We start from the raw sequence: 23,292 nt of genomic DNA on the forward strand, positions 1-23,292 counted from the left end.
TTTCTAAAATGTGGTAAATCAAATCTGTGTGTGAAAAGTCAAGAAACTGTCTGTTCTGGGGAAGAGGGTAGACTCTTCTCTCATTGGACAAAGTCTTCTTCTTTTTTTGTTTTTTTTTTTTGTTAACCTTCACTCAAGGGTATTTTTCCATTGATTTTAGAGAGAGTGAAGGCAGGGGAGAGACACACAGAGAGAAACTTTGATGTGAGAGAGACACATTGATTGGTTGTCTCCCTTTACTTCAGAGAGGAATAAACCTCCAATTAATAAATCTGTTTATTATTTGAAGTTCTTTTATTTTTTAAAATATATTTTTATTGATTTCAGAGAGGAAGGGAGAGGGAGATAGAAACATCAATGATGAGAGAGACTTATTGATTGGCTGCCTCCTGCATGCCCCCTACTGGAGATGGAGCCCGAAACACGAAGCATGTGCCATGACTGAGAATCGAAATAGGGACATTTCCATCCCCAGGCCGACACTCTATCCACTGAGCCAAACCAGTTAGGGCTGTTCTTTTCTTAAGGAGCATTTGTTCTCACACATCTCTGGAACCTCCCACTATAAAAAGGGCATAAGCAGTTCGCTTCGCCCTTTGGGATTATAATTATAATTCTTCATGCTCCTTGCGGATGGAGAAGGCATAGCTAGCTATGAGAAGCAAGAACTATTGTTTGGTAAAAATACTACAATGTATCTATCGAAGTATACGGGTCATTTTAGAAAGGTACCTTGGTGGATGAGATAATAAAAAGTAGGTTTTATGCTTTGCATGCAATATCACTATTTATGCTGATTTAGAAAAGATTGAAGATCTTTTTCCCCTAGCAGTGAAGCCACAGCTCAAATGTTGTGAAATGATAGTTGGGAAATTGTTTTCTGTATAGTTTGGAAATGTTATGAGCTATGTTGGAGAGTCAGCTCATTTGGGGGAGAAATAAATGAATACTGTCAGGATTTATCATCCATAAATTCCGTACATGAATTTGTTTCCCAGTCACAGACCTGGAAGGCAGCATCTAAGGAAACATTTCATGAATAGTTCTGGAGACTCGGGCGTGCCAACCCCAGGAAGATAAGCTAGAAAGTCAAGCTCCCTGACTAAGCCCATTAATCTGGTCTTAGGTTCACAGGTTCATGAAATTGTGGGTTGAAAGGAACCAAGGCTCAGTTTGTTCCAATATAGATGAAAATTATTCTAGTGGGCATGATCTTCATATAAAAGAAGATGAAACAAGGAGAGATAAAAGATACACTTGGGCTTGCAAACATTTGACAGTCGTAAAAGCATTCATGTATATTAAAAGAAAATCTTGATGCAATTCAATAATTATTAGACATACATCCCAATTAAAAAATCAAATGGGCAAAGGACTTGAATGGACATTTCCTCAAAGAAGAAATACAGACTGCCAACAAACACATTCCACATCGATAGTTATTAGGGAGTGCGATTGAAACCACAAAGAGATCCCACTTCCCGGGCACTGGACGGCCATGAGAAAACAACTATGAAATGGAAAACAGCAAGTATTAGCAAGGGTGTGGAGAAATGGGCGCCCTCATCCATTGTTGGTGGGGATGGAAACAATGCAGCCACTATAGAAAAGCTTGGTGGTTCCTTAGTAAGTTAAACATAGTTATCACATAAGCTAGCTAATATCTGTATCTACATATACAATAACAGCAGATATTCAAATAACAACTTGTACGTGAATGTCCACAGCACTACTATTCACAATAGCCAAAAAGTGGAAGAACCCAAATGTCCATCAACTGATGAATAGATAAACAAACGGTGGTGCAATCATAACTGGGGTGTCGTTCAACAATAATAAGGGATGAAGGCCTGACACATGCTCTCAGGGGAATGAACCTTGAAAACACTCTGCTAGGCAAAGTAAAGTGGACACGAAAGGCCACATGTTGTGTGACCCGATTTCTATGAAATGTGCAGAACCAGCAAATCCACTGGACGGGAAGCAGATCCGTGGTTGCCAAGGGCTTGGAGGGAAGGGACTTGGGAGTGTGTGCTCAGTGGGTGATAAAATGTTCTGGAACAAGGCAGTGATGGTGTTTGCCCAACATTGTGAACATAGGTAATGCCCCTGAATTGCACACTTGGAAGTGGCATATGTTTGTATTATGTGTATGTTATTACAATAAAAAGAGAAAACCTCGAGGATTTTTGAAATGACATAATATCAGAACAGAAGGGAGCCATGAGCAATTGTGCTGTTACAATTTCCCTCCTTTTAAAGAAAATGACTCGCCAGAATGGTTCATTCCAATTTTAGGAACCAGCCTTTGAACAGCTACAGGGGTTTCTAACGCAATGAGCGGTAATGCCACGTGGACACACCCAGGCAGGCACAAACTACCCACCACCATGCCCAATACAACACCTGCGGATTATATCTGTGAAACCCAAGATAAAACCCTTTCACCTTCAATGTCATGTCAACAGGGGGCAAGCAAGACATGGGTCTTACTGGACTTGGGGCAAATGCCTCCCTGAGACAATTAATTAAAAACCCAATAGGAGGAAAGGACTGGGTATCGGCCACATTTTCAAAGTTAAAAAAAAAAATCACTGATCTTATACAATGAAGAATGTGTCAAACCCAGTGCAATAGCCTCTAAAGTCTTATAAATGTGACAGCCTCTCTGGCCAGATTCTTCATCTTTCTGGGTGGTGGATTCTTCCATCTGCAGAGTAAAGTGTTGTGATTGTAGGTCTCTTAGACTCTGAGTTAGGCAGTTCTTTGATTCTATCTATAAAGTGTATTGTTAATAATAAGCAATAATGAAATTTACATATAATTAACTGTCAGAAAGATTCCTATTGGAAAAATACCATCATAATAAAACTGTACTGTGGATTAAAAAATGGTGTGTATTTCCATGATATTTCTGAACTTTTTATTTGGCCTTGTGGGAGATATGAGGCAATGACTTAGAAGTTAAATGATGATGATCAAATAGAAAAATCTTTATTTGTTATTTTATGGAATCAATGAATCATAATACCTTGCTTTTGTGCATGTTTTATAATTGAAAATTACATTCAACAAGTTTTGTCTCTCTTCAGCAATTCCATAATTCATCAGGTGCGTTATCATTATTCCAGTTCTAATAGTTCAGAAATGGAAGCCCAGGGAGGGAGGGTACAGCCTACAACTCTACCTTGTAGCAGGGGCTTTTGATTCTGGTGCCATGTTCTTTGTCTCCACTTATTTGGTCTCCACACACATCCCTTTCCTTCACATGTGTTAATCATGTATTGTCATGATTTTGTTGCTTTAGGCTGTCACTTGACTCACAGACATTTAATAGTAATAGCCAAGCACCTGTGAACTCCTTGGCAAGAGAAACTCTATCCAGCTAGTTGGTACACATAGTCCATACTTTATTACAGATGTGACACACAGTCACTATAAAAGATTACAAGAAAGGAGGTCTCTTCACTGCCCCACTCTTACCAAGCTATGACTTTAGGGCCTAAAAAGAGAACTTGCACTCATTAAAAACCAAGCATTCAATTGTCCATTGATTTTCCTCTTGGTTTCCTGATCTGGGTAAGAGAAACAGAGAGAGTTGCTTCAGGAAATTGCTTGGGGCTCTAACTGTGGTACCTGAAAGTCTAAGAACCATGTTTGCCATAAGGTGCATATGGTACATTGCTGGGAACCAAGATCAACAGTAATTACTATAAATGTGAGAAGTCCAGTCAGAAGGCTGAATGGGGCTTTTTGATATTCACTGGGATGAACATCTGCATTTTATTAACTACTGCTGATCACTCAATGGCCTAAAGCAAACTCCCCCAACCTGATCATCTTAATGTTTACCAAACATCACCTTTGATATGTGTTTGCATTCCTAAAAGGCAATTGTGTATTCTAGTAAATAAAAGCAGATGGAACTTGGTCCCTTGTACCATAATCACAACTGGCTTCCTCCATAATTTCCAAATTTATATTTCTTGTCTTACATATTAATTTGTGCATCAGCCCTTTCTCCAAGTCTTTGAACCCAAGGCCACATGGGCCATGGCTACACAGTGCATGAGTCAGCTCCTGGGGCTGGGGTGGTGACCCAGAGCCCAGTCCATGCTCCTGAAAGAAGCATGTATATTTAAAGAAAGGAGTGCTTTCTTCTAATAGACATGGACACAAAGGCACTGAAGCCTCCAGGCTCCAGAACCACGTGGCATTCTGTGGCTCAGGAGGCAGAGGTCTTGGCCCACTTTCTGTTAGGGTCTGCTGGGAGCCTCAAGGCTGGACTTCTGCTACACAACATGTTCTAGGGCTTTCACTTCCAATTTCAGTCTCACTGTTTTAGTAAATGAGTGCCCAGACACAGATGGAACTGGGCTGGGACTCCTGCCATCCAGATAGCCCTCAGTTAAGGTTCTGCTATTCTCAAATAATTGGTGAGCAAAGTCACTCACTCTTTCCACTTGTTTATTTATCCCACAGAATGTCAGCTCTGTGCAGACAGGGTTTTTGTGTGTTTGGTTCTTTGTTGAATCTTTAGCTGCCAGAACAGTGCTTGTCCTACAATAAGTGCTAGTTGTTAGGTCGAGGCAGGGGGGCAAGGTGGAGTTATGACGTTACTGGCATCTGCCACAAGACATTGAACCACCAATCAGTGCGTGCCGAGTGCCCTGGGGCCCACCCCTCCAGTTCCACCCTGGACCCAACCTCTTCCTGTTCCCTTAAAAGGCCACTCCACACTCCCACAAGCGTTGTTCTCCTCTCTCTCCATCCCCCTCCATCTGCGGAGGCAGCCCAGTTGGGTCCCTGCTCTTTTCCCTCCTGTGGAATAAACCTTCCTTTAATATGACTTGGTCGTTCCCGACTCCAGTTTCCTGTGCCTCAAACCTTACACTAGTAATATCTGTGGAATGAATCCATAATCCAACAGTAACAGAACTCAAATCTGTACTGGAGTGTATGAGAAAGAAATATTGAAACATTAAAGATAAAGAAATATCATTGAGAAGACTGAGCAAAAGAGTTGAACTCTGAAGAAGATCCACTGCAGCAAGCAGAGGACAATTCTGTCTCACATTGAAAAAAAAAAGCATCTAGTCATTAGAAGCAAATGAATAATAAGGAGAAAGCAAGGTGAAATAAAGCCACAGCAGGCTAAGATTAAAAAAAAAAAAAAACAAGTTTGAAAAGTAAAGAAATGTTTTGGTAGAAGGGAAAAGTTCATGCTTCGGAAGTTGAATTAATAATGTGAGGATCACACTTGGGTTGACATTCCAGACTGAGGAGGAAAAAGACAGACACCAAAGCTACTAGAGAATGTGAGACATGAAAGTCAGAGGAAGGACAGTCACCTTAAAGGCTATGGAAGTTCTGGGAAGGAAACAGACAATTTTCTAAGAAGAAATAACATTGAATGCTGGTTACCAGGGGCTGAAGGGAAGGGAAGTGAGGAGTTACTAGAGACCTTGCAAGGTTGGGGCCACAGTCAACAGTCTTGTACGCTACACTGAAAAATTATTAAGAGGACAGACATCCTGTGATGTGTTATTAGCACATTAAAATGAAAAAATTTTAAAGAGAATGTTAAATACTATTTTAAAACCATTTATGAATTAGAAAATTACCAGAATGAGCCAGTTCATAAGACTTACAGATTTTCAGGTAAAACCAATAAAATGAGAATTTCAGTTAAATTGCCCTCATGACATAGTTAAGGCATACATAAGAAGGAAAAAAGAAGCCTACGGAAATTGGGCATCCTATAAGCGACCAGAAGCAGGCCTGCCTTCGCATTTCTTACCCTCCTCCAAATGCTGGATGAGGAAGGCACTGTTGAGTTTGCAAGGATGATTATCTTTTATTAAAAGAAAAATTTGTTCTAAAATATTCAAGGGATCAGGAAATATTTCATCCAAATGCCATTATTAACAATATCATAAATTGGGAGAGAAACCAAGATGGTGGCATAGGTAAGCACCTAAACTGCTGCCCCACACAACAATTTCAAAACTACAACTAAAAGACACAACGGACAGCATCCAGAACCACAGGAAAGCTGGCTGAGTGGAAATTCTACAACTAGAAGGAAAGAGAAAAGTTCACGGAGAATCAGAGGAGTTGCAAAGGGCTGAGGTATGGAGACATGCGCACAGAGATGAAGGGCGGCTGAGTGCCTAGCTGGCTTTCTCTGGCGGGAGGGTGAAGGAAGCCCCCGACTGCACTGAACCCCAGTTCTGACTGTACTGAACCCCAGTTCTGGGTGAAACCCAGGCTCATTCGGGGGAGTCTGAACTGTCAGGTAGAGAGAAAGGCATACGGAGACTCATAGACTCGGGGGAGCCTCGATGGGCAGGGGTCTGGTGGAAAGTGCGCGCAGAGAAGACTGACTATGGAGACTCCTGCTGGCTTTCCCTAGTGGAAGGGAGTTGGAAGCTCCTGAGCCCAGTTCTGACTGCACTGAACCCCAGTTCTGGGCAAACCCCTAGGGACCCATGCTTTTACGGGGGGAATCTGGATTGTCAGGCGAAAACTCAGGGGAGCCGCGGAAGGCAGAGGTCTGGAGGCACACACACAATGGCAGGGATGAATGGAAGCCAAGACTGTCTGCTCAGCCCTGAGACTCCAGCCCATCCAAGCTGAGCACAGAGGCTTTTGCAATTTTGCAAGTCTGGTCCTATAGGGTGTCTCCAGCACAGAAGGTCTCCCGGCATAGACACAGCTGATACTCACAGCCAATTGGCCTGGAGGTCAATTCTTCCCAGTGATACCAACAATAATCAAGACTTAACTACAACAAGGCTGTACACACAGTCCATAAAGGGGTGTACCAATTGTGTCCACCTCAGGTGACTGGGAGGCCAAGCCACTGGGCCATATAGGAAACCTAGCACACAAAGCTACCCTATCATCTCAGGGAAGCAGTGAAAATGTGGAGACAAAGAAACAGATCACAAATGAAAGTAATGGAGGAAAACAAACGACTGGATATAGAATTCAAAACCACAGTTATAAGGTTTTTCAAGAATTTCCTAGAAAAGGCTGATAAATTTAATGAGACCCTCAAGGATATGAAAAAGGACCAACTAGAAATTAAATGTACACTGACTGAAATAAAAAAAATATTATACAGAGACCCAACAGCAGACTAGAGGATTGCAAGAATCAAGTCAAAGATTTGAAATACAAAGAAGCAAAAAACACTCAACTGGAAAAGCAAAAAGAAAAAAGAATCCAAAAAGCTGAAGATAGTGTAAGAAGCCTCTGGGACAACTTCAAGCATACCAACATCAGAATTATGGGGGTACCAGAAGAAGAGAGAGAGGAAGATACTGAAAACCTATTTGAAGAAATAATGACTGAAAACTTCCCCCACCTAGTGAAAGAAATAGACTTACAAGTCCAGGAAGTGCACAGAACCCCAAACAAAAGGAATCCAAAGAAGACCACACCAAGACACATCATAATTAAAATGCCAAGAGCAAAAGACATAGAGAGAATATTAAAAGCAGCAAGAGAAAAACAGTTAATTACCTACAAGGAAGCACCCATATGATTGTCAGCTGATTTCTCAACAAAAACTATGCAGGCCAGACAGGAGTGGCAAGAAATATACAAAGTGATGAATAGCAAGAACCTACAACCAAGATTACTCTACCCTGCAAAGTTATCATTCAGAATGGAAGGTCAGATAAAGATCTTCACAGGTAAGAAAAAGCTAAAGGAGTTCATCACCACCAAACCAGTATTATATGAAATGCTGAAAGGTATTCTTTAAGAAGAAGAAAAAGAAAAAAGTAAAGATAAAAATTATGAACAACAAATACATATCTATCAACAAGTGAACCTAAAAATCAAGTGAATTAAAAATCTGAGGAACAGAATAAACTGGTGAATATAATAGAATCAGGGGCATAGAAAGGGAGTGGACTGATAATTCTCAGGGGGAAAGGGGTATGGGGGCATGCAGGAAGAGACTGGACAAAAATTGTACACCTATGGATGAGGACAGTGGGGAGGAGGTAAGGGCAGACGGTGGGGTGGGAACTGGGTGGAGGGGAGCTATGAGGGGAAAAAGGGGATAAACCAAGATGGTGGCATAGGTAAACACCTATACTGCTGCCTTGCACAACAATTTCAAAACTGCAGCTGGAAGAGAGAGCAGACATCATACAGAACCATCGGAAAGCTGGCTGAGTGGAAATTCTACAACTAGAAGGAAAGAGAAAAAGACACTGAGACTCAGAGGAGTTGTGGAGGTGCAGAGACCCGTGCGCGCAGAAAGGGCAGGCAGCTGAATACACAGCTGGCTTACTCGCATCACGCGGAGAGGGCGGGCAGCAAGTGCACAGCTAGCTTTCTCATTTGGGAGGGAAAAAAACCTCCTGACTGCACTGAACTCTAGTTCCAGTACCCAGACTCATTCGAGGAGAAAATGGACTGTCTGGCAGGAGGTGAAACTCGAGAGCAGCCTTCTCTCAGAGGTGCATGCAGCCATAGCCACAGGACACTGAAACACAGGGGCTTCTTAGGGCGGGGCTGATGGGAAACCAAGGCTGTCTGCTCCACCCTGAGACTCAGTCCCATCCACCAGAAATCAGACCCGGCCTCACAACATGGCTGGGCTTAGTGTCCCTACAGCCAGGCTCGATCCTGTCCCTGAGGTCCTAACGTTACTCTTCTCACTACAGGATATACAAAGAAACATACATATAGTGTGTTAAGAAACTCAGTCTCTTTGTTTGGACAGACTCATTTTTATTTTTGTTCTTATTGCCAAGGTCTCTTCCTCTGACCCAAGAGGTAAGGGTGAGCCACCTCAGAGCAAGTCATGCCTGCAGGATCATGTGCACAGGGAGGAAAGGTCAGATGTAGCCTTTGTGGAAGTCATAGGAGCCAAGTGGGGATATGAGTGACTGAGCCAGCCCACCTGTCTTCCCCCACCCCCACCACCCCCCAGCAGGTCTTGGGCACTGAGGATGAAGTAGACTTCCTGATGACAGAGGGGCTCGGGTGTGGTTGGGTCAGAGAGACCAAAGCACCCGAAGGCTCCGGGTGCAGTGGAGGCAGCACACTGAGTGAGGCTGGTGGGCTGAAGGCTATCTTCCCACCAGGGGCACAGCTGGTGTCCATCAAGCCTGCTGCTCGCCCTGCACTCCTGAAAAGAACCACACAGTGTAACCAACAGAGTCATTGGCCCAGAATGGCCCGGAGAGCCCTTGAGGCCATCCAAGCAGAACTGCATAAATTATTACAGAATGATAGGGGGGAAAAAAAACAACAACACAGATTTTACTTCTTTCTTATGAATCCTAAAGTAGGATCCGAAATCTCTCTGGGTAACAGGTGTTACTGTTTTATAATCTTAATGCCCTGAAAGTTCTTTCTTCTGTTAAATTTATGACTTTCTTGATGCAACTTAAATCTAGTATAGAATGTCTTCAACTCCCCCTCTGCCCCGATTCCTTTTGCTACAACCACACTGGCCCCCTCTTGCCATTCCTTAAGTCCCCCACATGCTCCTTTCTGGGCAGTGGCCATGTGGCTTCTTGCTGGGATGCCCCCGCCCACCAAACACAGACCGCAGAGGGCCCACCCCCACCTCCTTAGGTCTTCACTCCCAGGCTACCTCTCAGTGAGACCTCTCCCTCCTGCCTCCAGAATGCCGCCCTCTGCCTCACAATTTGTATTCCCTGTCCAGTATTTTTTCCGTATCGTTGATCACGTTCTAATCTATCATATTTTTACTGACATATCTTGCTTATTGTTTGTCTTCCAAATTTGAATGTGAGCTATATGAATGTGGGGATTTTGTTCATTACTGGACTTCCTTAATCTAGAACAGTACCTGGAGCACTGTGCATGCTTACTCCATGTTTTTTGTAAGAATGAGTGAGTGAAAGAATAAATGAATGAATGTATGAGTGAATGAGTCAGGGACTGGTAACAGGGGTACCACTAGAGAGACTTAGGAGAATGATGACCTATTTAGATATGCTTTTGCAGACAGGACTCTAGTTTTATCCATCTCCTTATCAATCATCACAGCTTTATTCTTTCTTTCAAAGCTTCCCCTTACATGCACACTAGTCCCCATTTTGTACTTATAATTAATCACTATTTTAATCTTTATGCCAAAACAAACAGAAAACTTCCTTTAATACATTTTGTTCTTATCACTTAGAAGGAGATACTGACATCTCAGGCTTACTATCCAAGGCTACGTTCCTGATAGACCTTGACCTAGGACCAGGGTCCCCTGATGTCCAATCTCTCAACTAGATGCATCTGAGAAAACGTGGAGACAGATAGCAATCTTCACTTTTCTCCAGATCTTCCCTGTTGCCTCAGACACCACTTTCTTCCCTGGACTGTTTTCCATGCCACTGAGCTTTCTTCTTCCTCCCCTTTCAGAGCCCTCTTCATCTCCCTCCACAACTCCTCATTCCTGTGCCTCACTTAGCATTCTTCACCATTTCCCTCTACTCCTAGAAGGTATCCCTGGGTGACAGGTAAATTCTAAGACTTTTTCAAGATTTTGTTTCCAACTATAAGTAAATTACATTTAAAAATATCTATATTTTTATTGATTTCAGAGGGGAAGGGAGAGGGAGAGAGAGAGAGAGAAACATCAACGATGAGAGAAAATCACTGATTAGCTGCCTCTTGCATGCCTCCTACTGGGGATGGAGCCCGAAACCCCCGCATGTGCCCTGACCATGAATCGAACCATGACCTCTTGGTTCCTAGGTCAATGTTCAATCACTGAGACACACCAGCTGGAATAAGTAAAAGACTTTTACTCTTTTACTTCTTGTCTCTTCCACTCTCCTGGAATCCATGGGTGAATGTCTCAGGTTTTCAAATTTAATGTGTCCAGAGCCAATCTAGTCTTCTCCCTGCTCCTCCCACTCCCCTTCTCCTCTGTGTGCTGCCTCAGTTAACACAAGTCTTCCCCACCCAATGTCATTCCTCCTCTGTCACAAAACCTGTGAGGTCAGTCTCTTCAGTTATCCCTCCCCCCACTGTTCCTTCTTCACGGCCACTGTGTCCTCTTAGTCAGCAAGTGTGAGCTCCACCCATTGCCCTAATCTCTTACCCCTTTTCCTGCCTCTAGTCTCACATATTTCCAGTCCACGCCCATTCTTTTGTCAGGATAAACATTCTTAACTGGAGACCATGTTGATGTCACTGCCTCAGAGCACCTGGCAACCTTCTTTTGTTTAATAGTCCAAGGTCTTTACCATAATACTTTTCTTTGAGAATTTCACACAACATTTCTATACCAGCCTCATCTTATCCTTGCAATTATTCCCTCTTTTTGCATTTCCTTAGCAAACCATGCTTCATGTCTCCACACCTTTCTAAAAGCTCTACCTGTTGCCTGGAAACACCAGCCTCTCTCTTTCACTCAACAGACTCCTGATCATCTTCCAAAACCCTGCTCACATTTCTCCAAGAACCTTTCTTAATGCTTTTCTACTGATCTTCTCCACACATCGACTGGGATAGATCCACATGGTGGAATATGTAGCATTTCATTGTTTCTATTTAGTCAGTGCTTTTCTCCCCACATATCCATGTTCTCAACTCATTATATTTGTCAGTGAGTAGAACAAAGGTAGACCCTCAAAACATATTTTTAATATAAAAGAATGAATTCCTTGAATGTTTGCCTATAAAGTTTATTACATCCACATCACCACCAAAAATTGTGTGATTTTATTCATCTCTAGCCAAGTCACTTTCTCTAAGATCATGTCTATAAGATTATGTGTAGCCCATTTTTATCTTTATTTTTCTACAATAACATATTTAGACTTCCTGGCCCAGGTGACAATGCTCAACTCCTCTCTGCTCAGGTCCTTCCTCAGATGACCTGCACCTGGGTCTTTGCCATGGCCCAGGAGGACAGCAGGTGGATGACCCTCTCGCTTCTGTGTCAGCAGCCTCAATTCTGAGATAAACAGCAGGCATCCTTTCTTTCAGAGCAGTAGCCCACTTGTATTTCCATATAATTACAATATTCTTGACAAAGGCCTTCGCTTTTCCTGCAGTTGACAACTTTGAAACCTGTTTCATAATCTGTATAAAGAAATAGCCAACATTAGTCTCTTAAGACCATCTCAAAAATAACTTTAGCCCCAAGGGCTATGGGGAGGATGGTGATGGATGATGTCTTTTGCGTATGCTCTCCCACATTTCCATGAAACCATTCTGAGAGTAGAAAAGGCAGATTTTGATTTGGGCTTATACATCACCTTCCCGATCCCTGGAAAATGAAAAGCCAAATAAGAGGCAACTGGGAAGGCTAATGGTGATGGATGTGTTACAGAGCTAATGTGACTCCTTGACTTAGAAGGTTGTGCAAGGGGACAGATAAGGACTCTCTGAGGCAAACTGGGAAGTAGTACGGCCCCATCGGATGTGTACAGATGCAGTGGTCCCTTGGGAGGGGGACTGAGCCCTCCATGTGCGGGAGGTGGGACATCTAGGCTAGGCCAGGTGAACAGGGGAGACAGTGAGTAGAGTGTTATGTAACTGGAAAAAAATTCCCCTCATTATGAGGGAGTGCCTGGGAGACTATTTGGTCCCTTGAACATGTGACAAGTGACTTGAGTGATGTGAACTTGATATTTCACTCTGTAGTTCAAGGACTGAAATTATTAAATATTAGTTTTTTCTCATCAGTGGCATATTTTGAGGATAACTGATAGATAAGAGCAAGGGGCAAGTGTTAAAAATATAGATGAACACAATGAAAACAGAGGCCCAGAATCAGAGATCAGGGTACATGTCCATGAGGAAGACTGTACCCTAAGGGTGCTCCCATTGTATCAGAATCTCCACCACCAATTTGGGATTTGACCTTCACACCCATCCAAGGTGAAGGGGAGTTACCTTCTTCCTGTCCTAACTTCTTTTGCCAGTTGCAATATAATTGTTTGGCTAGACCAAAGAATCAACTGGTCAATCAATTAAAACTATTTTCTCATCACTTTGTTTTCTTATCAGCACTCTTTTTTTTTTAATAATATAAAACCCCAAATATGATGCCCATACCTCCGCGATACCATCCACAATCCAGGTAATACAGGAACATCACCTCCCAAAGTTTCCTCGTGTCCTTTAGATTTTTTTTTTCTTGTGGTCTGACCATTCAACATAAGACCTACCATCTTAACCAATCTTTATAAATGGGAAACACCGCATTGTTTACTTGGAGGCCCATGCTGTAAGCCAACCTCTAAAATCTATTCATCTTGCATAACTGAAGCTATATACCCAAACATTTAGAACAGCCAGCGTGAAGAGCTGTGTATGGATAACATTATTACTCATGGAAGGTCCTACGCACAGGGTTGCCACAGTGACTCAGGAGACATAAGGATGGGGCGGGTGAACTGGGTGCAGGAGGCTTACTTACCCACCAGCGGGGGGGGTGAGTGGCACAAGGTAGCGCTTTCCTGGGTGGTGAAGCCCCTGAGAATCATTGGTTCCAGGTCTGAGGGCCTCATCCCTGGGTGCCCTGGTGTCCTCGGCGCCTCCCTGGCTTGCATGCCTGGCCTCGCACAGCCCTGTGTGGACACAGCGGAGGGTGTTCGGTCTCTGTGCAGCTGACCCCTAGAGTTTAAGGTTCTCCTGGACACAGAAGAGAGACGGTCCTCCTCTGTGAGGGGAGGACATGGGAGAAGGAAGACAGAGGAGTCAGGGTTGGAGCCTCCCTCCTGGGAAACCTGGGCCATAGGTACAGCCAGTGCCACTGGGATGCCAGCCAGGAGACTCTCACCTAAAATCCCCACCAGAAAATGGGTTGTCAGGGCTTGTGGTCTCCCCACTCAGCCTGGACGCCCATCCCTGAGTGACCAGCGGGGAGACCCTGGCCCCCTGGCCCCCTGGCCCAGGTCACAGCTCCCGTTTACCTGGAAACAGCAGGGCCACCAGGAGTAGGGCCTGTGGCCGGAGGAGTCGCTCCATGCAGCCGTGGGACAGTGAGCCACAGGGCCTGGTGGGCTGTCAGGCAGTGGGGCCCTTTATTGCTGACTGGGGGGGGGGGGGGGGAGTGGCCTGTACCCAAGAAGGGCTGCGTTCCAGAGTAATGTCCCGGTCACAGAGGACTCATGGGGACACATTGTCCTCCCCTGCTGGCTGGACGAACACTAAGCCATCTTCTCAGGAAGTAAATACCGTGCCTGAATGCCTTGTGTGGGCTGTGAATAAGAAAGAGCAGGGCCCTGGCCCGTTTGGCACAGTGGATAGAGCGTTGCCCTGCGGGCTGAAGGGTTCCAGGTGTGATTCCGGCCAAGGGTACATGCCTGAGTTGCAGGTTCCATCCCCAGTAGGGGACGTGATGGAGGCAGCCGATCAATGATTCTTATTATTGATGTTTCTCTCTCTCTCTCTCTCTCTCTCTCTCTCTCTCTCTCTCTCTCTCTCTCTCCTTCTCCATTCCTCTCTGAAATCAATAAAAATATATCTTAAAAAAGTATACACACACATAGTGTTTTCATAAGCACAGTCAGCTAAAGTGTTGTTCTGATTCATTAAAATCATTTGATCTAATGAGATAAAAAAATTGAGACCCAAATAGTCACCTCTCATGTCCTGTCTGGATCTGAAGGGAAAACAAGCTTCCCAGACATTTCTGAAAAGAACGACCCTCCCACAAGGAGCCGGTTTGATGGGCAAAGCCCTGGAGATTATTAGGAGGAAACTGGCATCACACCTGCCCTAAAGGAACGATTTCTGAGCTCCAGTTCTTGTCCGCCAACACTCTGTGTTCCAGAAAAGCGATCAAGCCCTTTGCCTGCCAACAGCCACCTCCATCCTGATGGGGAGGGCAGCCGGACCCTTGCAGAATAGCTCATCCTTGCTTCTAGCTCTTCCTAAAAGGATGTTGTCCATGCACCTAATGCATAGCATGGTTCTCCTCTAACCTCTCAGGGTGTGAGATCTCAGGTCATTTGAACCAAGGAGAGGGGGAGTAAGATGGCAGAGGCTGCCCGGCCAAGGAGGATGCTTGAGGTGGTGTCCCTGCATCTCACACTCATGTTTTCCAGGAGGTGATGAGCTCCACCTGGAGGTCAGGAAGAGGAGGTGCTGACTTTCTCGCCCTTGCCTGGTTCCTCTTCCCAGGAAGGACCTTGGTGTAGATCTGCTTCTCTCTCTCTCTCTCTCTCTCTCTCTCTCTCTCTCTCTCTCTCTCTCCTCTCCTTCAAATAATTCAAAAGTGGAAAATGTCCAAACTCCCTTCTTTTTTCTGTTGATTTTCACGAGGCTAATTTCAAAGGCGTATTGGTCTTCCATTTCGAACTGCAGCCTTCAGATCCATCCCACCCTTCAGAGAAAGAAGAGTCAGCAATGCTGTTGAGTTCCCGAATGTGTATGCAGTGCGTCAACTATGTCTTACTAATTCTGGAAACAATAAACTAGAACAATCTGCCCTTTGTTCTTTTGCTATTAAGCCATGAAATCAAAAGAGTGCAACTTTGTAAAATAGTGTGACTTTGTCCAGGCTGAGGAGAGTGGTCATTATGAACATGGCTATGTAAATTACACTTGAGGGGGAGGGGCTATTTCAGACACCCGGCCAACGAGGTTATGTGGGCCTTTAGGGTCCTAATTCTCAGAAACCGACTGACGAGAGCGCTGACGAAACATGAGAGCATTTGAACACTCACTGCTGATGAGTTATATTATGAAGTGAGTGCTAGTTTTTTCCAGGTGTGGAAATAGCACTGTGATTACATTTTTCTCTGGGTTATATATTTCAAAGTATTTTCCGAGGAAGTGATAAGGCATCTGAGTGTTCTTGGAAATAATCTAGGAGAGGGCTTGTCCAGGGATGAAGCTGGGTGAGTGAGGGAGATGGGCTGATCCACCCTATTTGGCCCAAAGAGCACAGGTGGGCTTAACAGGTGGCAGCGTGTACGTCTATTAGGAGGCACGCAGTACCAGGCGTGGTTCTTGTTCACTGTAGTGGCCACTGACATTTACGGGCTAGATCAGTGGTTGGCAAACTCAGTCAACAGAGCCAAATATCAAGAGGACAACGATTGAAATCTCTTTTGAGAGCCGAAAACCGACTTCTGCGCATGGGCCACAAATTTTCAATCGCACTGTACGTGCGCGCCTGCACATGGTATTTTGTGGAAGAGCCACACTCAAGGGACCAAAGAGCCGCATGTGGCTCTCGAGTCGCGGTTTGCCGACCACTGGGCTAGATCATTAGTCCCCTTGGTGTCTGCAAAATAGTGACATTCTCATTCTATCCTTATTTCATTCATCAGCTGGGCTACTTTTGCAGAGAGAAGCTTTTCATCATAAATTTCTTGGTTACCATGAAACAGTTTGGACGGGAAAGCCAGGAAAAAAGTTCTATTACTCCCTTTTACTTAGGGACAGTGAGAGGATGCAACCCCCTAACATTTCCCAAGGCATGTGCTCTCTGCTGCCACCTGTTGGCTTTGATGCTCACAGACATGCACTTGGGTCAACCTTTTGGTTTGCACCCTTCTCATCATTCATTTTTTTCCTCCTCAGAAATTGATGTTTTGCATTACAGTGTATACTGAACAAATTGCCCTTAATATTGATTTATTTTCCAAAGTAAAGAACAAAAGACATACATGACTGTTGAGCAAAACTGCTGATCAGAAAAACAACAACAATGTTATCAAGATCATTTGCTATAACTCAGGCCAAAACAAAACACATGATGTACACTGAGGCTGTGGCTGATCAGATATATGTTAGTTAGGCTTACCGTGCTGAGACTCAGTTAACCTGCATTGCTACACTTCCTTTCACAGAGAGAAGGGCGGTAGGGGCCCTGAGGCCAAGGCCCTGCTGTCTGCTGCCCCAACTCTGCCACACTCGCTCTGCCTCTCAGCAAACCCTCCTTTAATATCCAGCTCAGGGGCTGCACCTGGACTTTCTGGCTGTCAGCTCTCATAAAGGGGAGGCTCTGAGGACTGGCCGTCAGTGCGTCTAGGAACCAGGCCCCAGTGGGCTTGGGTATTTCACAGGATTCAATGAGGTGCCATCCGTCCTTTCAAACAGCATGGGTTAGTGTTGGGGCAGACTCCGATTTTGAATTCCTGTCTCTTACAATTCCTCCGGCAGCGAGCAGTCCCATAGCCACATATCTTGTCTGCATCAAGGTCACCTCTCACTGAAATAACAAAGTAAGTCAGTGTGATCAATTGCACCTGAGGATAAGAGGCAAGACTGGCAGCAGGTTTTTGTGGGGAAAGACTGAAATGACACAGAGAATGTTTGAGGTGCCCACGATACCCCCGGGTGCCTGGCCTGCCAGGAAGCGCTGTACCTATAAGGCTGGGAAGATTGCAATTAATGTCAACATACAGTATGGACAGGCACTAACCAGAGGGATTGGTGCTCCATTTGCTCTGGTCCTGTCTCTCATAGCATATGAGCTCATATGGATAAACACCCCACATTTGAGGGACCAGGGAATTGTGGCTCCCACAGAAGGAGTCTGTAGTCTCTGTCCTATTTTGTAAAGTGTCTCAGGCTAGGGTGCTGGACCCCACTTTGACAACAGCTCTTGCATTGGGTTCAACTCCCAGTGATGGTCCAGAAAGAGAGGCCTCTGGGGAGAGGAAGAGCATTGGTGCCCACAGGCTCCCGTGAATTCCCAGAGATGCCCATCTAGAGGCTCATACAACTCTGTGCAGGTGTGAGCAACCAATACACATCTATAGCAAATGTTCATGTACTCAGATCAAATTACATCATACAATCTTCACGAGTGATCTGAAAATGATACCTTGGTCTGTGTCTGAAGTGTGCATCAAAGCCAGTGGAATGAACGGCTCATTGGTGGCCCCGATTCCCATGTCCTTGACCCAGAATCTACTTCCCCAGGCTTATTGCAAACCTCCTGGCACAGGGGTGTGCATGGTGGGCATGGATACTGTGAGCCCTGCACAGAGCTCACTGGCATCTGGGGTGCACCTGGACTCACTGTGAATTCTGCAAAGCCTCTCCTTTGGTCTTTGGAACCCGGGATGAGTCTAGTCTTGGACTTTAATTTTGGGGAGGATCGGACTAGAGCCATTGGAGGTTCCAGGAGCAGGAAAAAGTGGCAAGAGTTCTGGTTGTGACGGAAAAGTCCTCTCACTGTGGACAGACAGAGCTGGTCTCAGAGCCTGGCTCACCCCTGTGTACCTGCAGGACTCAGCAACTGCTTAGCCGTCTTGAACCTCACTGTCTACACCTGCAAAAGGATGTCAAATGGTTTTTCGCAACCAAAGGAGAGGCTCGGAATCTCCCTGAGTTAGGGCTGGGCAGAGTTCCCGGAAGGCACTGGCATTGCAGAGCTAAATGCATGTCAGCATGTGCCGTTGTTGTCAAACTCTTCAGCTGCATAGCTTGTGTTTCGGGCATGGCAGCTGGTTATACTCTTTCACTCACTGGTACGAATGATGTCTCTAAGCTCCATTCCTTTTGATTTCCAGCTATTCCATTCTTAACCATGTTTTAAAGGACCCATAGATGGCTACCCTTGCATTTCTTTCTTTTTGCAAATTTTTCTTTTGGCTAGTGAGCATGAGATTAGGGGTCAAGGGGCACCTTCCCTGGCTTATCTGTGTTCCTGCAAACCTGTGACACCCCGTCCCAGATAATAACCGAAAACGCAGAGTGTTTGTAGAAGAGGCACTAGAGGAATGTCACCTCCAGAAACCAGTGGTCCCCTGCAGGGCTACGGGGCCCGGGCACCTTGATTTCCAGAGCTGATCCTGGCCACCTCCTCCCGGAGACAAGCCTGTCTCTGGTCCACCTCCCAAGATGCCTATCCTGTAAAGGAGATCATGTTACCTGGGGCCAGAAAGAGGAAAAGAGCCAGGAGAAGTAGGATCGTCTTCATAACTTGCGGATTATTGAGAGACAAGCTTGGCATCCATGAAAAATGAAGAAAGGCCCACATTTATGCGTTTTCCCTAGTCAAACCCGATTTTGATCACTGAGGCATGAAGAACTGTCTTGCGCTCCATTGCACCGAGCCCACATACTCGGTGGGTGTCAGCCTGCAGCTTGTCCAGGTATTGATTTTACTCTGGAAAATTCCCAAGGAAGAACATGGAAGGTCTGGAGGGCACAGCAGGTGTGCACTGAGGACCAAACCTCTTTATCCACCGAGCCCCACCAACCAAACTGTACATCTCCTGGTAGATCATTTAGGGGGAAGAGGCTGTGCGCAGTGATTTTAGTCTCTCTGTTCACGAGGCGAGGAGTGCCGTTCAGTCCTAGGACCACCTCTCTAACCACTGAGCTTCAAGAATCAGGCTGCACATCATGATTTTTATGACTGTGCATCTCATGGAGGATCATTTGGAAGGGAGGAGAGGGGAGAGGGAGAGGAAGAGGGGGAGGAAGGAGGGAAAAGGGGAAGGAACATGGTTGTGCGCATTGATTTTAGTCTCTCTGTTCACGCGCCCTGAGTCCTGAAGCCCATCAGCCCTTGGCGTCCGCTTCCCAGATCTGCCTGCACTCCCAGGCCCCAGTTCTGCCCCGTGGAGGAGCTGGGTCTCCACTCCTGTGACTAATCTCTGGAACGGCTCCACGTCCCCCTCCCGAGGCGCATGCCCAGCTGTGCTGATGTGAACCCGGGTGGATCATGCCGGCAGGGCGGCCACGACCGCAGGCAAACGTCCCGGCGCCCTCCCAGGGTCCCAGGATCAGCAGCCCGGCACAGCCGGGGAGGCTTGTGTGGCGCACGAGAGCCCCCAAAACATTTCCAACCCCTCCCTGGTGGGCTGTCACTTGCCACCCTGGAGAGGCCGGGAAATGTGTGACCAGCTGCCCCAGCGTCCTCCAGGTTTTGCACCGCAGCCCCCAGCCGCCGGGTCCGTCCGCCATTGCCAAAGAGGGTTGTCCTGGGCCCAACCGATCCTGTCTAAAAATGTGTGGTCGCCTCTCCGACCCAGCAAACGGTGGTGCCGCCCTGCAAGACGCGGAGAAGGTGTCCTGCGGGGGTCCTCGGGCACCTGCGGAATCTCCCAAGTCCTCCCTAAGCCCAGGAAACGCTTCGGCAGGCCCTTGGCGCCCTCTGCTGGTCGATGAGCGAAAATGCGTGAGCGTGTGTGCGTGTGTGCGTGTGTGCGTGTGTGGTGTGTGTGTGTTGTGTGTGTGTGTGTGTGTGTGTCCCCGCCCCGCAGCCTCGGGGGGGAAAGCAGAGCCAGGTGCCTGGACCTCCCCAGGTCTGGAGAGACCCGAGGAGGTGGCGGGCGGGGGGGGGGGGGGGTGCTGGGGAGGAGGGAACGTCCTGCAAGGAGCGCTGTCTAGGAGAATGCAGGGACTTGCGGGGACGGGGGGGGGGGGGGGGGGGGGTAGGTGGGGGGAGGGTCGTGCTCATGGATGCGTTCAGAGCACTCAATCAACGAGTGTGCCTGGGAGACCGCGGACGAACACGCGGACACGCGGCAGCACAAGGTCGGCTACCAAGATTTCTGCCGAGTGACCCACGTCTGGGAGCTTCACCGTGGCTGTTGTCCTCGTGGCTCGGGCCTGCGTATGATATTTGGCGCTCACGCGAGATTCTGATCACATCTACAGGAAAACTGACCTCATTCGATTAAATGGTTTTGCGAGACAGACGTCGTGCAGCACGTCGTAAGTAAGGACGGCATCCTATGCATTTCCTAGATTCGCCATGTCCCGCTACCACCAGCGAGGTGGCTTACCAGAAGAGAAAGGCATTCCCCAAGAGTCGAGATGGCAGAAGTCAAAAATCAAGGTGCCAGCGGGACCCCTTTCCGTCTGAGGTCTCTGAGGTCGCTGGGCGGGGCCGCTGGTGGCCTCTGGCGTCGCTGGCCCAGTGCCTTCAACTGCAGCGTCCGCCTCCCACGACCTCCAAGGCCAGCTTCCGTGCGTCTGCGTCTCCCGTCTCCCTCCAGTTCTCTTCGAGGAACACCAGGCTTGGGGCGCGGAGTCCAGCCTCTGTTCAGGAGCACCTTTTCTCGAGATCCTTGCGTTAATCCCACCTGAAAGGTGTGCCTGGGTCCGCCTGGGGCAGGAGGGCCCACACCCTAAAGTTGATCCCATCAAGCGTGGGGGCCACTGATTGGTGGAGCTCGTGGCTCCTCCCAGCACGCTCTGGGCCCATAAAAGGGCGGGTGGGGCGGCCAGGGCCTTCATTCTCAGACCTCCACCGCCCCGGACGGACGCTTCCTTCTCCGAGGGAGCTTTCAGGGGAGAGATCTCACGAAGGCCCTGTCCGCGGACATGGAGGCCGCTTCTGCGCGCCGGGAAGAGGAGCTTCAGCTCACGCACCCCCCGAAGGTCGAATCCGCTGGATTCGGTGAAGGGGCTGCGGAAGTCCACTGGGGCCCCCGCGGGCCTCAGGAACCACCACCGCCCCGGGAGAGCGGGTGCGCCCCGCGGGGCCCACTGGCTCCCGCCGACACCCCTCCTCCGAGTGGGAGCTGGAGCCCGGGGAGACCCCACGCGGTGGGGGCCGGGCTTCAGAACCTGGGCAACACCTGCTACGCGAACGCGGCCCTGCAGTGCCTCAGCTACACCCCGCCCCTGGCCCGCTACCTGCTGTCCGGGCGGCACTCGGGGGCCTGCGGGCGGCGGGCGTCCTGCGCCCTGTGCGCCCTGCAGGCTCACGTGACCCGGGCCCTCCTGTGCCCCGGGGACGTCATCGTGCCCGAGGGGGAGCTGCTCGCGGGCTTCCACGCGTACCGGCAGGAGGACGCCCACGAGTTCCTCCTGTTCACGCTGGACGCCCTGCAGCGGGCCTGTGTGCCTGAGGAGCGGCCGCCGTCGCCGCCGGGCCGGCCCTCCCAGGAGGAGGCCACCCTGATCCGTCGGGTCTTTGGAGGCCACTGGAGATCTCGGATCCAGTGTCTCCGCTGCCAGGGCGTGTCCGACACCCTGGACCCTTACCTGGACATCGGCCTGGACATCCAGGCGGCGCAGAGCGTGACCCAGGCCCTGGAGCTGCTGGTGAGGCCCGAGCGGCTGGGCGGGGCCGACGGCTACCAGTGCGGCAAGTGCCGCCGGAAGGTGCCGGCCACCAAGACGCTGCGCCTGCACGCGGCCTCCAGGGTGCTCACGCTCGTGCTGAAGCGGTTCTCGGCGCTCGCGGACAGCAAGGTGGAGCGGGACGTGCGCTACCCGGAGCACCTGGACCTGCGGCCCTACCTGTCGCAGGGGCGCCGCGCGGGCCCGCTGCTGTACCGGCTCTACGCCGTGCTGGTCCACTCGGGCCGCACCTGCCACAGCGGCCACTACTTCTGCTACGTCCGAACCGCGGGCGGCCGCTGGTTCAAGATGGACGACGCCCAGGTGACCGCCTGCGACGCCTCTGTGGCCCTGAGCCAACGCGCCTATGTGCTCTTTTACGTCCAGACCAGTGAACTGGAAGGAGACGGTGGGAAACCCACATGCCCCGGGACTGAGCACAAGGTCGCGGCGTCGACCCAACGGGGCCCCGAGAGTGCCCCCAACTTCACGGGTCCCGGGTCCAAGGAGCCCGCGCGAGAGGCGCCGGTCAAGCACACCAGCTTAGAGCAGCGGCGACGGCCCCAGGAGCCATCCCGGCCCAAGCCTCAGTCCAACCTCAGGGAGGTCGCGTGTGCGGTGCCCGCCGAAGCCGACCTCATTCACCAGTCCCGGGACCGAGGGGGCACGGCCGACCGCCTGCTCAACCTTCCAGCCGGGGACGTCCTCCCCGGGGGGGCCAAGGGCACTGGCCAAGGCCTTGGTCCCAGAGGGGGAGCCAAGGCGAACAGGAAGAAGAAGAAGAAGAAGAAGAAGAAGCAGGGGCCCAGGTCCGTGCCCGCGTGCCAGTGATGCCAGCAGCAGGAGAGGCCCAGGAGCCTGCGGGGAGAGCCTTGGGCTGAGCGCTGGGGGTTTGTGGTCGGGGAGGGGGCGGGCGTGGTGGGGGGCAGGGGGTTGGGAGGGTGTGTGGAAGAGGGTGGGGGACACTTTTCAAGGTTCCGGGTCAAGGGTGTTGAGCAGCATCTGTTGCCTGTACAGAACACTTGCAGGGAGCAACACAGCTGCAGAGGCTACCACACACACCCCTGGGCCCAACCCACCCCAGGGGCGAGTGCTGCCATTTTTTTTTCTTTTTTGGTTAATCCTCAGCAGGGTTAGGGATATAGAGATGTAGGGATATAGGGGATATAAGGGATATGGGGATATACGGATATAAGAGATATAGGGATATAAGGGATATAGGGATATAAGGAATATAGAGATATAAGGGAGAGAGGATATAAGGAATATAAGGGATATGGAGATATAAGGGATATAGAAATA

The 23,292-nt window shown here is 48.4% G+C and overlaps 3 protein-coding genes across 3 annotated transcripts; 1 reads left to right on the plus strand and 2 right to left on the minus strand.

The window, feature by feature from the left end:
- Nucleotides 1–11,674: 11,674 nt before the first annotated feature.
- LOC114229524 (sperm-associated antigen 11B-like) lies at nucleotides 11,675–13,988 on the minus strand. Its single transcript, XM_054720343.1, has 3 exons — nucleotides 13,920–13,988; nucleotides 13,428–13,574; nucleotides 11,675–12,081 (listed from the first exon to the last, which is right to left on the minus strand). Exons 1-3 carry the CDS (start codon nucleotides 13,972–13,974, stop codon nucleotides 11,948–11,950), a joined length of 336 nt encoding a protein of 111 aa, XP_054576318.1. The 5' UTR covers nucleotides 13,975–13,988; the 3' UTR covers nucleotides 11,675–11,947.
- Nucleotides 13,989–16,703: 2,715 nt separating this feature from the next.
- On the minus strand, nucleotides 16,704–18,908 carry LOC129147000 (beta-defensin 104A-like). Its single transcript, XM_028138480.1, has 2 exons — nucleotides 18,841–18,908; nucleotides 16,704–17,170 (listed from the first exon to the last, which is right to left on the minus strand). The coding sequence occupies exons 1-2, from the start codon at nucleotides 18,887–18,889 to the stop codon at nucleotides 17,028–17,030; spliced, it is 192 nt and encodes a 63-aa protein (XP_027994281.1). The 5' UTR covers nucleotides 18,890–18,908; the 3' UTR covers nucleotides 16,704–17,027.
- A 2,338-nt stretch (nucleotides 18,909–21,246) lies between these two features.
- Nucleotides 21,247–22,821, plus strand: LOC103304249 (ubiquitin carboxyl-terminal hydrolase 17-like protein 6). Its single transcript, XM_008161181.2, has one exon. The coding sequence runs from the start codon at nucleotides 21,247–21,249 to the stop codon at nucleotides 22,819–22,821; it is 1,575 nt and encodes a 524-aa protein (XP_008159403.2).
- Nucleotides 22,822–23,292: the final 471 nt, after the last annotated feature.

Source organism: Eptesicus fuscus, chromosome 8, assembly GCF_027574615.1.
Source record: "Eptesicus fuscus isolate TK198812 chromosome 8, DD_ASM_mEF_20220401, whole genome shotgun sequence".
Taxonomy (NCBI): Eukaryota; Metazoa; Chordata; class Mammalia; order Chiroptera; family Vespertilionidae; genus Eptesicus; species Eptesicus fuscus.